A 13,503-nucleotide genomic window follows, 5' to 3' on the forward strand; every position below is an offset into this window, starting at 1 on the left:
TTTCTTCCGAAATTGTACAAGGATCATTATTTTTGCTTTTGCAATACATTTGGTGATCGGTAGTTTCCATCACCCGAGGTGTTTTATGCCGCAGATCATTCATTGATCAAGGGCTTTTTCCTCGGTGTTCATCGTTGATTTTATTTTCTATTCGTTCATACATTTGTTTATTTAACCAAGCATCTAACCTCACAAAAATCAAATTTGGTTACATTATCCTTGTGTGATTTTTGACCAAAACAATCACTGGAATGCACTCAAACATATCATTCAATATATTCAGGGTACTTGTTTTAAACTTCATCTCGAACCCTCACAGGATGATTCATTACGCGCCTTCATTGATGCTAACTGGGTTGGATGCCCTGATACTCGCAGATCTAGAACTAGATATTGTGTTTACTTTGGAAGAAATCTTCTTGATGGTCTTCTAAACGACAATCAACTATTTGACGCTCTAGTGTGCTAAGGCCAAATACGGGGGTGTGGCAAATGTTGTGGCTGAGTTATGTTTATTGCGTAACCTGCTATTCGAACTTAAAAGACCTCTAGTGTTGGTTCAGGCCCCTATCACACTCTACACAAACTCACAATTACGTATGTAATTTAAATGCACAAAATATTTGAATGTGAATATGATACGTGAAGATGGAGGAAGTTTGCAGAAAAGAAAAACTTGATATTATTTAATAAACAATGGCTTTATATAGAGACTTACAAGCACACATGAGATTAACAAAACACTATTTTCTATCCTAAACAACTTGTACGTGACCCATCTTCAACCCAATTCACCTCCATAATAATCGGTCAAACATAACTACTAAGTGTAACTAATTAACCTATAATAATACATGTACAATTAAGATGGATATCTTCTGCTGCAATTTAGGGCTACATTTGACCCGTATCCAAATCATCAACCCATGAACCCATGACTCGTTGAGCCGTTGAACCGTAAATGAACCGATTTAATCGAACAATCACCCCCTTAATCGGTTTATTTACGCCACTCGTTCACGATACTCGAATCACCGTCTTCTCTCGAACCATCTTGACTTCTACCAGACTCCCAACCTTCACCTCGGTCACGCCCAAAGTCTTCTTCTACTCGACCTATCCCGGACACCCCCGGTCTTCACCTCGACCACGTCCAAATTCGTCTATGATCATCCTGAATTAAAACCACTACACTTGTAACATGTAACATGCATCCTGTTGGAATCGTTCATTCACATCTTGACTCATCACAGATCAACGACCTTTCCACGGCCACATCCGAGTCACCCGATTTGAACTCCAACACCATAATGTTACACCGTATTTTTTCTTTACCTTTTTTCGATCTCCCTTGTTCAAAAGGCCACTCCATCGGCAAAGAAAACAAAGCCAACAACTTATACCGTTTTCTTTCAACTACTAAACGAGCGAATCCAAAGCCACCTGGCTTTGACGAATCCTTTCTGCTTGCTTTTCACGCCAACACGCCAATCTCCTCTTATCACGAACAATCTGGTCAAGGTACCCGTTCTCACCATCTACTGTTATCACCGGTTGTATACCAACTGCGCAAACCCACAACTAACAACCGAACAGCCTAGTATCTTCTTCCTTTGGACATCACTAACAGCCACGAACACTGATATTCATCACGGTCACCCCCGTTATCTCAACCGGGTCTCACCCGCCAACAACGGCTAACCCGAACACCATAAAGTCTTCGTCTTCCGCTGTTAAACAACCCCAAAACAACACCTTCGTTTACGACTGCCCTCCACGACCGACACACCGCCGGCGGCGGAGGCTTCCTTCATTCTTCAAACCCGTGTCCTACGAGCCCTAGGCTCTGATACCAAATGTTGGTTCAGGCACCTTTCACACTCTACACAAACTCACACTTACGTATGTAATTTAAATGCACAAAATATTTAAATGTGAATATGATACGTGAAGATGGAGGAAGTTTGCAGAAAAGAAAAACTTGATATTATTTAATAAACAATGGCTTTATATAGAGCCTTACATGCACACGTGAGATTAACAAAACACTATTTTCTATCCTAAACAAGGGTATTTTGCGTTCATTTAACATGGACTTAACTGGAAAACATAACAAATGTTTAGTGATAAGGACCACACGAGTTGCAAAATTACAACCACCGGATCAAGTGTGTAATTAGTGAACCATTAGAACTAAGTCTGCAATTTTCGCAAACCACAGGGACCAACCAAACATTTAACTCTGCTATAAACATATAAGTTAGAGCATGGAATATGTTTTCTCCCTGCATCACCTTCATTACAAAATATAACGCAAAGAATCTAGAATGAGAATATATGCAAACTGCATTGTCAATTGCTCGAACTCAATGCCTTCGACATAGATTGCATTCATCTTTGCATTAGTATGGTGAAATGCTCTCTAGTAGAATCTTTAAACACGACATTTTCCTTTTGATTCAAGAATCGGTACAACACAATCATCATCCACTCATCATCTCTCAATTTTGAATTATATGCATGTACGGTTTTGCTCCCCATTCTATACTTTAGGTTAACATACATGGGTTGCCAGACACGGGTTAAAATCACAAAATCTGAAGACTAGATGGACCCCAGAAACCATATTTGGAGATAAAAGTTGAGTTCTTGTCTTTATTTTGATCATCAAATCTGCTACCTTGTGGAAACTGCAAGATATTAATGTCTAACTACTACTTTCTAACTTAATATTACTCCTTGAACCAACATAAGTAGAATACAACAGCCTTTACTAGTAACTTTACGACCTGGTTAGACTGTGGCTAGTGGCAGATCTAGAAAAACTTTATAGGGGCAACGTTTCAGGAAAAAATGGTAAATCAAACTTTTCCAAAATTTAAACTACCGTCAGAGTGTTAAGGGGCAACAGGGGTGATGTAACACATCATCCACCATCCAAGGTATCTAATGCCCTCTATACCCCTTAGCCTCGTTAGTTTAGTTTAAAAGAAACTCGGGATGGAAATAAGGCTGGATTTTGCAAGATTTAAAAAGTCAGACCACTAAAAAAGTCAACTTTGCTAAAAAAGGTCATCTTGCTGATAAAAGTCACGCTTGTCCACTCATTTGTTGATGATCAGATGACGTCTTACTTTAATTGGTTTTAGTGTAGTTCCCCTATATTCAGTGTTCCAAAAATGAGTTTTTAAACCATACTAGATTACACTACGAGAAAAAAGTACAATTTTCTACAGAAATTTCCTTTACAAATTTTTTCGTCACAGATTACTACGCTTTTATGACGAATTTCCTACAAAAAAAATTTCAAGATTTTTGTTACAAATTTTTGATGCATCCATGACGAAAAATTAAGAAAACCCTAATTAATTGACAGTTGCGTAACAAATACATCGGAAATAACCCTACAAAACAAAAAAAAAAAAAAAAAACAACGGAAAATGATATCGTTTCCTACACATTTGTGACGAAAAATAAGAAAACCCTAATTAATTGACAGTTGCGTCACAAATCTGTCGAAAATAATCTACAAAAGGTTAATTATTATTTTTTACCGAATAAATATTTATGTAAGCCAAAAGAATAAGGGAAAATAATATCGTTTCCTACACATTTATGACGAAATATTTATTTTTTTAATTAACTTAAACCATCCGTCGGAATTCCGTCACAACTTGTGACAAGTTTCTGACAAAAAATAAGAAATTCCTAATTAATTGACAGTTGCGTCACAGTTCTGTCACAAATAATCTACAAAAGGTTAAATAATAATAATAAAACTAGTATATAATAGTTATAAAATTAAACATATTCCTATACATTTATGACAAAATGCTTATTTTTAAATATAATTGTCACAAAGGCGTAGGAAAACAATCCATGTATGAATACAATTTCCTACGCTTTTATGACAAAATACTTAAATCCATTGCAAGTTGTGACACATTTCTTACGACCTTTAAGGATTTGTCACAGATGTATAAGAAACAACCTATATAATTATTCTTATTTTAAATATTAAATGTACGTAACTATGTGGACGTATCGATATGAGTATAATGTGAGTATGTATATATGTATTTGTGTATGTGGGTATGTATGTATGTATGTGTACGTATATGCATGTTTGTATCTATATGTGTATGTGGATGTGATTATATTTGTTATTAAGTGTGCATTTGTATACATGTATGTATGTATGTATGTATTGTATGTATGTATGTATGTATGTATGTATGTATGTATGTATGTATGTATGTATGTATGTACGTACGTACGTACGTACGTACGTACGTACGTACGTACGTACGTATGTATGTATGTATGTAATGGATCAACAACTGCTGGTAACAACTTGTTTGGTAGTTGGGTTATAATTACAAACATAATATTATTAAGATATTTGTAAAATGCTATGACTCCATTTTATTATCATTGTCAATAGGTATGCTCAAAGCTCAAATGGGAGCCGTTTTTCAACTTCCTCGGTATGTGCACTTTGTTCTTGATTCTTGACAATAAGCTCAAACGGGACTGTCGGTTAGCAGATTCATTCATGATTAAACTCACTCTTATATAAATTGGTCCTGTTTTGAGCATTATTTGAATCAAGATATCTGCAATTTTATTAGCTTTTTAATAACACATTCCAACATAGGTAGAAAAGCTCAGCGTGAACGAAAGCGCTCTTTTGAGGTAGATATCTAACGGTTTGATTCGCGGTTTTACAAATCATGAAATACCCTAGTTAGTATGTATGTGTGTGTGTGTGGGTGGGTGAGTGCGTGAAGGCGTGGGTGCGGGCTTATGCGTGCATACTCATAAACACCTTTTCTTTTGCCTCAAACGTTTCTTATATAATGTATTTACTAATTATAACTATATATATTTTTAACAACTTTTTTAGGCTCAAGTTATGCGAACCCGAATGGTAGATCTTGAAGCTCGGGTTGAAGAAGAAAGGAATCTACTTGCATCTCGTCTTGAAGAAGAAAGGAATCTACTTGCAACGAAAGCAAGGGAAGAACTTCAAAAACGACTTCAATAATTTATGAAGAATGGGCGTCCTCCCTCTAGTTAGTTGTAGTTTTTGATATCTTTTTAGAATTTCGTTGAATTGTATTTAGCTTACGGTTTAAACATATTGGAACTTGCGTCTGTGACACATGATTTTTGAATTTATGTCATTGTAACTTCGGTGAATTTTGTTTAAACAGGTTTTTGGTATTACAGTTCTGGAATTTTTCGCCATCGATAATGTTCACAACATAAAAAGCTTTTGTCGAAAAATGGTAAAAATAATAGACCTTTGTTCTTTATTTTGTCAGAAATTTGTCCACAATTGCTGACTCAGCTTTCGTAGGAAATTTTAACAACACTTCTTATTTATTTGTTGGAAATGGGTCATAAAAAAATACTCAGTTTTTCTCAGAAATTTGTAAACAACACTTCTAATTTATTTGTAGGAAAATTGGTCACAAAAAATACTCAGTTTCATCGGAAATTTGTACAACACTTCTATTTATTTGTAGGAAGTGGGTCACAAAAAATACTCAGTTTCCTCAGAAATTTCTTGTAACAACACTTTTAATTTATTGTAGGAAGTGGGTTACAAAAATATCAGTTTCCTAGGAAATTTGTAACAACAGTTCTAATTTATTTGTAGGAGTGGGCACAAATAATGTTGTATTAAAATTTGTTAACTACTTTTGTTTTTTTTTTTTGGTCGAAAATTGTTAGCCAAAAAAAAAAAAAATTCCTAAAGATAATAATTTAAATATATTGGTTGGAGATTCTTAGCAAATTTGCGACATAGTAATTTCGTAGAAAATGTGTAGGAAGAATTGCGTAGGAATGTGTTGAAAACGGGTTTTCCCTACGACGTTGTTTTCCACATCAGGTGTTGTCAATTAATGCGTAGAAAAGCCAGTCTTTTATGACGCATTTCCTAGGAAAACTGGTGTAGGGTAAAGAAGTTTTCAGATTTTCTAGTAGTGTAGGGCTTAAATAGTATAATCAGTTGAAATAGGTTATATTAGGTGGTTCAACTAGATTGACTAGTTAACCTTATAAGACTTGATTGCAAAAAAATGTAACATCAACTCAAAAATAATTCAAAATTACATCATTCCATAAAAATCCAAAATTCAAAAATAAATTTTGAAGATTTTGTAAACCGGTGTGTAACGGATTTAACCGGCGGTTTAGACCTTATGACGTTTCCTCGTTTTACCCGCCTTAAACGTTTCAGCTATCCGGTTATTACCAGCCAGTTTATACCGATATTTAAAACATTGCCAATATTGCACGTATAAAAATATAGTATATTCTATAGATAAGATAGATGTGATATTGAGTTGAGATTTCAACTAGGCCAAACTTTTGGCTCAATTTTGAGGAACTGTGTGTTGTTAGGAATCTTTAAATGGGCGTATGTGGCTTATTTGGCATAAATTTGATTGTCTTTGTTCTGATAGTTTTTTATGTTAAGATCAATGGAGATCAAATAAAAATAAAACAAAACTAGAATTCGTAAAGTTAAATAAAATTAAGTTATCAACTAAACTTTAGACACATTGTACGAGAGAGAACCTTGATTTTGATACAACACACCACTTATGTGGAGTCCGGTTTCTACATGGTTAGCGGCTCTAATAAGTAATAACACAATGTTGGAATAATTGAGAGTGAATGAACTGAATTATAATGTGGCAGAACGCTGCTTTTATTTTACTGAACGTACTTAAACGTCAAAAAGGATTAAATATATAACTTACAACAGAAACAAAACAAATGAAACCAACTATGATCAATTCAGCAACATCCGACCAAGAACTTATTTAGACTTATTCAAAGCACTTAAATGGCTACTAAAACACAGCTACTTCCAATCTTATCGGTCTCGAATGTACTTAGATTGGACGAAACTCAATGCCACGTACAATAAGTCCTGACATAGTTCCTTCATAAGTTGTCAATTTCAAATCAACAAAAAGATGATCATGTTTAATCTCGTTACTCGACTTAAATATCCAGATGATAACCTCCATCCATCCATCGTTCCTCTTTTTTGGAATCCAATCACCATCATGTAAACTCGTTGGGTGTGGGGATCTAAAATAAAGAATTTCTCTCTTTTTTGTGTGGGAAAAATCCCGTACTAGCACCGGAGCATGCAACCCGCGACACTTTTCTGAAAGCTTGAACACAAGGTAACACGCATTTTTCGTATCTGCTGACAATATTTGTCTCTGAATCTTGTACCTTATACGAAATAGTTGGTGTCGTTTAAACTCAATCGCCCCACTAAATTTGATTGAATCTTGATGTATTTGGTGTGATTTATACATACGCGCTCCGTACATATGTTCGCCTAGCTTTTCCCTGTAATCCAAGTGGGGGCATTAAAGTGGGTTGGACTATGAATTGGTTCAGACGGTTGGGCTTGATTGTGCTAAATCTGGCTTGCACGTGTGACATCATATAGTTCATCAAGTACTTCTTAAGATATAATAATTTCTTTCTAGCTAGTCTTATAAAACCACATTTGAGATATAAAACTTTTAAAATCCATCTATTGACATTTACTTGATATTATCTTGTCATTTGGTAATAAACAAGAATAATATCATTTAAAAGATGAATTTTATTATCATGAGAATAGTTCAAAAGGCAAACCTGCCAAGGTATCGGCCCATTGAATAAGAATTGGTGCGGACAACCTTTTTTGCAGAAAGCATCATCTCTTCTTTCTCTTCCTGCATACAATTAAGAGTTCTATATAATCATAACAAGAGTCAATATTTTCCTTGTTAACTGAGAAATGTTTCATGCACCTTATCCATATTGGAGTTTTCTATCAAGACATTTGGGACTTCCTTTAACCTCTTGCTATCTTCATGACTCACCTGCATAATTGTTTAAACACTTTTATAAATTTGTATTTATTGTAGATATGAAAACCTTGCATTAACTGATTATTTCCAAACTTGCATTTTCAACGGCTTGAAATTCAATGCCTTCAATGTATATGGAACTATTTCCACAATAACCGCGTGACATGCTTTCCAATTGAACCTCAAAATGAGTATCTTCCTTATGATTCAAAGATCGAAACAATTCAATCATCATCCACCCATCTTCTCTCCATGTTGCAAAATATGTATGTAAGGTTTCATTCCCCATTTTGTACTTCAGATTTACATACATCCGTTTAGCTTGAGATTTTCTTGGACCCCAAAATCTAAAGATGAGATGAACCTTTTGATTACCACTTGGAGGTAGAAACTGAGTTTTTATCTTGATTTGAATCTTCAAATTTGAAACATCAATAATCTCTGCTACTCTTGGAAACCTGCATGTTTATAGATGAATCAGTTCATGCTCTGTGCTAGGTAGCTAAACTGATAATCAGCATGCCACTGATATCTAATATACTTATAATGCTAAAGTTTACATGCAGTTTTTTTTCTTTTATGATACAGAGATACAAATACACGTAGAAAACGATACAAACCTTGAATCCTGACTAGATCGCCACTTAAGTGAGCTGCAGTTTTTGTATGAAAAGTTTCTGCGGAAATCAATTCGTTTCTTTCTCCATTACTGCCAAGTGAAAGCCACTAGATACAAAACAAAATGAATCAAACACAAGTTCAGTGTGAAGTGTGAAAGCATTATGATTTTGGGAACCATTGAAGACACTTGATAGTTAAATATCCATTTGCTTTAAAAGATTTAGAAAGTGATATAAATTAACCAGCAAACGCTTATTTTATCTTATTAAGCTTCGATTAATTATCAAGCTGTCATGTACAAAGCTAAGTCAATAAGGAAGTATTCACATTAAAAGGTTAAGTGAAATGATATATGAGGAAATTATTACCACTTTGTTGTCTTTAAGGAGAATTCCTTTGGAGAATATGTCGTCGAGATCCTTCTTCATTTCGGCAGACTCGTACATCTTTGTCATGCTTGAAATCTGGATGATAATTTTTGTGAACCCATATAAAACGATTTAGTTTTATATTACAGTTATTTAGAATTTAAAAAAAGAGCTGTACATTTTTTTGTTTTAGCTGTGAAAGCATTATGATTTTGGGAACCTTTGAAAACACTTGATAGTTAAATATCCATTTTGCTTTAAAAGATTTAGAAAGTGATATAAACTAACCAACGGGCACCTATTTTATTTTATTAAGCTTCGATTATTTAGCTGTCATGGAGCACATAAAATTGAGATCGATTTTGTATAAAGTTAAGTGAAATGAGATATGAGAAGTTAATTACCATTTTGTCGTCTTTAAGGAGAATTCCTTTGGAGAATACGTCGTCCAGATCCTTTTTCATTTCAGGAGACTCGTACATCTTTGCCATGCTTGAAATCTGGATGATACTATTTTGTGAGCCCATATTAAACGGTTTAATTTTATATTACAATAATTTAAAATAAAAAATATGTATATTTTTTCCTATTAAATGTGAGCCCTTTTTGAAAAATAAAAAAATATATATATATTTAACAAGAATATTGGCTTTCATGTACGAAACAGTCACAGCTTATCTTGAAATTTTAACTGATTCAACCTGCGTTCATCTTCCAAGACATATAGTTTAACAACCAGTTGTTTAATAGGTTTGGATTCATTTTTTATTTAATATTTAATAAACATTAGGAGTTAGTATAAATGTATTGAAAGGAAACAAAAAAGTTAATTTAGAGAAAAGTGTTAAAACTCACTTGAAGATTCAGTGCCTTCTCAAGTTTTGTTATCACCTCCGTTACTCGTGGTCGATATTTCCTATAGGCTAAGCATAAACCGGCAATATCTTCAAATGTATCTAACGATTTACGATCAATTTGTTCCTCCATACCCTCTAGTAACACTAGGCCATCAAGAATTTCTTGTCCGTTGTGGACGACATGATGACTGCCACGGTCAGTGGGATCCGTCAATCTCCCCCACAACACCTCCTTTAAAACCACACCTAATGAGTATATATCCGACTCTCTTGTTAAATAACCCTGTTCTTGATCATTTTTCGAAACGTAGCTCAGGGAACGATAATTATCATCAGTGACATGCTCAATTGGCTTCGTGTCAGACAGTGGGGTGGACAACTCAAAATTGGAAATTTTAGCCTTCCAATCACCATCTAATAGAATACTAGAACTTTTGATGTCCCTATGCATCATTGAAACACTTGTATGAAGAAACTCTAATCCTTTTGCGACATCTATGCATATCTTGAGTCGTCTAATCCATGTAAGACTAGCGTTGATCAAATGCTTATCCAAGCTTCCATTAGGCGCATTTTGATAGACGATTATGTGTTCACCCTTTTCATTACAGTAGCCGACAAGAGAAATGATATTTTCGTGCTTGTTCTCATAAAGAATTTTAAGCTCGGTAAAAAATTGATAACGACCTTCAGGAGAATTGCGATCCCACCGCTTTGCTACAATGGTGCTAGGTTTGTTACCATGTTTGATTTCTCCTTTATATTGCTTCCAGTGTCTTCCTTCTCCAATGATTTTGCTGAAGTTTTTTGTTGCTGACTTCATGTCATCAAGGGAAATATGAAGGCTATCCTTGTAGTTCTCCTGTAATGTATAAACAAAATGAATTTATATATTCAATTATACACCATTTTTAGCTGGTAATTAAAAGTATTAATATGCATATCGATAAGAACTATCAACCTAATAATTAAAATATTTAAATGTAATCATAAGTAGACATTCAATTCTTTTGTCAATGGTTTTTTTTCTAATCTGTTATGCACGTACATGACATAACCCTAAAATCAAACATATAGATCCATTACACTGTCATAGATTTGTTGTATTTTACATATATTTGTTATATACATGTGTATATATATCACAAACTAACATCGACGTACATCAATGCATGTTTTTTCTTTGAAACGGCAACGGATGAGTATACTATTCGATCACTATTACAGATTATTAATATGATGAGAGATAAAAAAAAAGAAAAAAAAAGACATAGTTTGGAAAGAGCTACGTACTTGATAGTATAAAGCTTTCTTGAGTTTTTTGATGACGTATTCTATTGTTGGACGATCGTCTTGACTTTGTGCCAAACATTTATATGCAACTTTTGAAAATTTATCTATAGAAACTTGATTCACCCCTCCATTTAGTGTAAATACGTTTTCACGAGCTTCCTTTATTTTTGGATCTACCAATAGCTTTAAGTTTCCATCTTTGTAGCAATTTCGTGCTATTGCTGGAAGCCCCCCCATCCCAATGAAATCTTTATCATATGCCAACCTCCCGCATAGGATTTCAAATAACACAACTCCAAACGAGTAAATATCTGATTTCTTTTTCAACTTACCACCTCTTTTCATATATTCTGGATCTGCGTAAAACATAGTCCCTACACGTTTGTTGGTAGCAAAGGTTCTGTGTTTTTTATCTCCTTTGTGTAACTTTGAGAGGCCAAAGTCAGCAATCTTGGCCACCCACTTATCATCCAATAATATATTATCACTTTTAATATCACGATGTATTATCGTGTTTTCGCCGGTAAACCGTTGTGAAGGTGATGTAATCCCTGCGCGATATTAAGGCATATATTTAAACGCCGACTCCAAGTAAAGCTCGTCGTACTACCATTTCCCAGATACTTATCAAGGCTTCCGTTTGAAGCGTACTCGCAGATAAGAATCATCTCATCAGCTTCATCACAAAAGCCAAGAAGTGAGACTATGTTGTCATGCTTAGCTTTTATAAGCATGTCCACTTCTGCCATGAATCTTATTTCTGTTTCCTTGTCTCTTCTTTTGTTGGTGCGTTTAATAGCAACAGGTCCAATGCCATCAAAGCACGGGAGTTCAGCTACGTACACTGTGCCGTATCCGCCTAAGCCTTTGAAATATTTTTCTGAGAAGTTATCGGTCGCCTTTATTATTTCGCTTAGTGGAACTTTTAGGTTATCCATACCTTCCACCTGCAACGTTATATGTTGGAAGAAATATAAGTGGCTAGATGATAGTAAGGATGAGAATTTAATCAAAAGGTCTGAGTAGACGAAGCTCAAACAAACTTTTAACTTGTTTGACCGTTTCAGTTGTATAAATCATTTCTTTTTGTATGTTAACTTAAATCATTTACCCCCAGTATAGGCCTAAATCAGGGGCTAAATGGTCTTTTTTCCCCTAGACGCCCAGTATAGGCCTATACGAGGCGTATACGAGGCAAATAAGACAAATATGACATAATCAGAGATTCTCTTGGAAATTGAAAAAGGCTATACGCCTCGTATAGGTCTATACGAGGCGTCTTGAATGGTGTCCAAATAGGCAATAAGGTGTGTAAATATGTAGACCCTAAAAGCTAGTCGAAGTGTACATGGAAATTGAATGGAAAGTTGGAATCTAATCCTAATTCTTCTAGTAAAAGTGAAATTTATATATTTTAATTAGTTTTTTTATCAATTGTTTGAATCTTTTAGAAAAAGTTTGAATTTGTTTGATTAGTATGGTGAGCGAGGTTATGGGTCATTATTTTGGGGTGTAATTTTCCGAATTCAAGAAAATTGTTTCCGTTGAGTTCTTCTGTTATGTGTTCTTCGTTTTATTTTGGGTCCCACTTTCTTTTAATTAAATAGATAATTAATTACAATTTTAATAATTTATTATAGTCAGAGCATTTTAGTCGATTTACATCAACTTGACACAAAAAACTAACTCATATCCACGACAGAGACTATATCCAAGAAATGAGTATGCAAAAGTTTGGGATCAAGGCTAAGAACAAGAAAATGAAAAGAAAATCATCAAATCACGTGGTGGGATTCTCAATTTCCAGGTTTTGCTTTTCTAATTGTACATGAATTTTACTTTGTTTGGTATAGGGAGAGATCATTTTAAAAGAAACTTTAATTGGGAAGTAAAAATACAAAGGGAACAATTATAAAATATAAAATAGTTTCTCTCTTATTTATTATTATTTTTTATTATAGTCATAAATACTATCATTCTTCACACTAAATATTTTAGTTATACACATCAAAATTTACCATACACATTTCGAAATTTATCTTACAAGTATTCAAATTTATCAGACATTTTATCCTATACACGTCGTAATTTATACTACACTCTAAATCATTTTTTTATAAAAAATATATATTTTGAAAATAATTTACACATTTAATTTAGTCAGCTATTAATGATAAAAACTACAAATTAATGATCTATATAAGCTTATCAATATACACTTACAATAACTTAAAATACAAATATTAAATGAAGAAAAATGAAACATTTTTATTTGTTGAAATTTCTTTTTTTTTTCTTACAAAAAATTTATTCTCATTTGAGTTCTCAAATACCCTTTTAATTGATTCACTACTAAATAGAAGTATGAATGAATGCGAAGTAATATTTGTTTTTTTAAATAAAAAATGTTGAAAAAACTGGTTGATGAATCTTCTTCAAATTCCCTAAAGGGATTTGGGTGTATAGATA

At 33.8% G+C, this 13,503-nt stretch overlaps 2 protein-coding genes across 2 annotated transcripts; both read right to left on the reverse strand.

Annotated features, from left to right (window-relative positions):
* Window positions 1–6,693: 6,693 nt before the first annotated feature.
* LOC118488995 lies at window positions 6,694–8,568 on the reverse strand. Its single transcript, XM_035986491.1, has 5 exons — window positions 8,516–8,568; window positions 7,993–8,353; window positions 7,836–7,907; window positions 7,678–7,757; window positions 6,694–7,383 (listed from the first exon to the last, which is right to left on the reverse strand). Exons 2-5 carry the CDS (start codon window positions 8,206–8,208, stop codon window positions 6,912–6,914), a joined length of 840 nt encoding a protein of 279 aa, XP_035842384.1. The 5' UTR covers window positions 8,209–8,353; window positions 8,516–8,568; the 3' UTR covers window positions 6,694–6,911.
* Window positions 8,569–8,792: 224 nt separating this feature from the next.
* On the reverse strand, window positions 8,793–11,972 carry LOC118488946 (probable receptor-like protein kinase At2g23200). Its single transcript, XM_035986395.1, has 6 exons — window positions 11,645–11,972; window positions 11,035–11,585; window positions 9,740–10,603; window positions 9,289–9,384; window positions 8,885–8,980; window positions 8,793–8,804 (listed from the first exon to the last, which is right to left on the reverse strand). Exons 1-6 carry the CDS (start codon window positions 11,970–11,972, stop codon window positions 8,793–8,795), a joined length of 1,947 nt encoding a protein of 648 aa, XP_035842288.1.
* Between the last annotated feature and the right edge of the window lie 1,531 nt (window positions 11,973–13,503).

Source organism: Helianthus annuus, chromosome 17, assembly GCF_002127325.2.
Source record: "Helianthus annuus cultivar XRQ/B chromosome 17, HanXRQr2.0-SUNRISE, whole genome shotgun sequence".
Taxonomy (NCBI): Eukaryota; Viridiplantae; Streptophyta; class Magnoliopsida; order Asterales; family Asteraceae; genus Helianthus; species Helianthus annuus.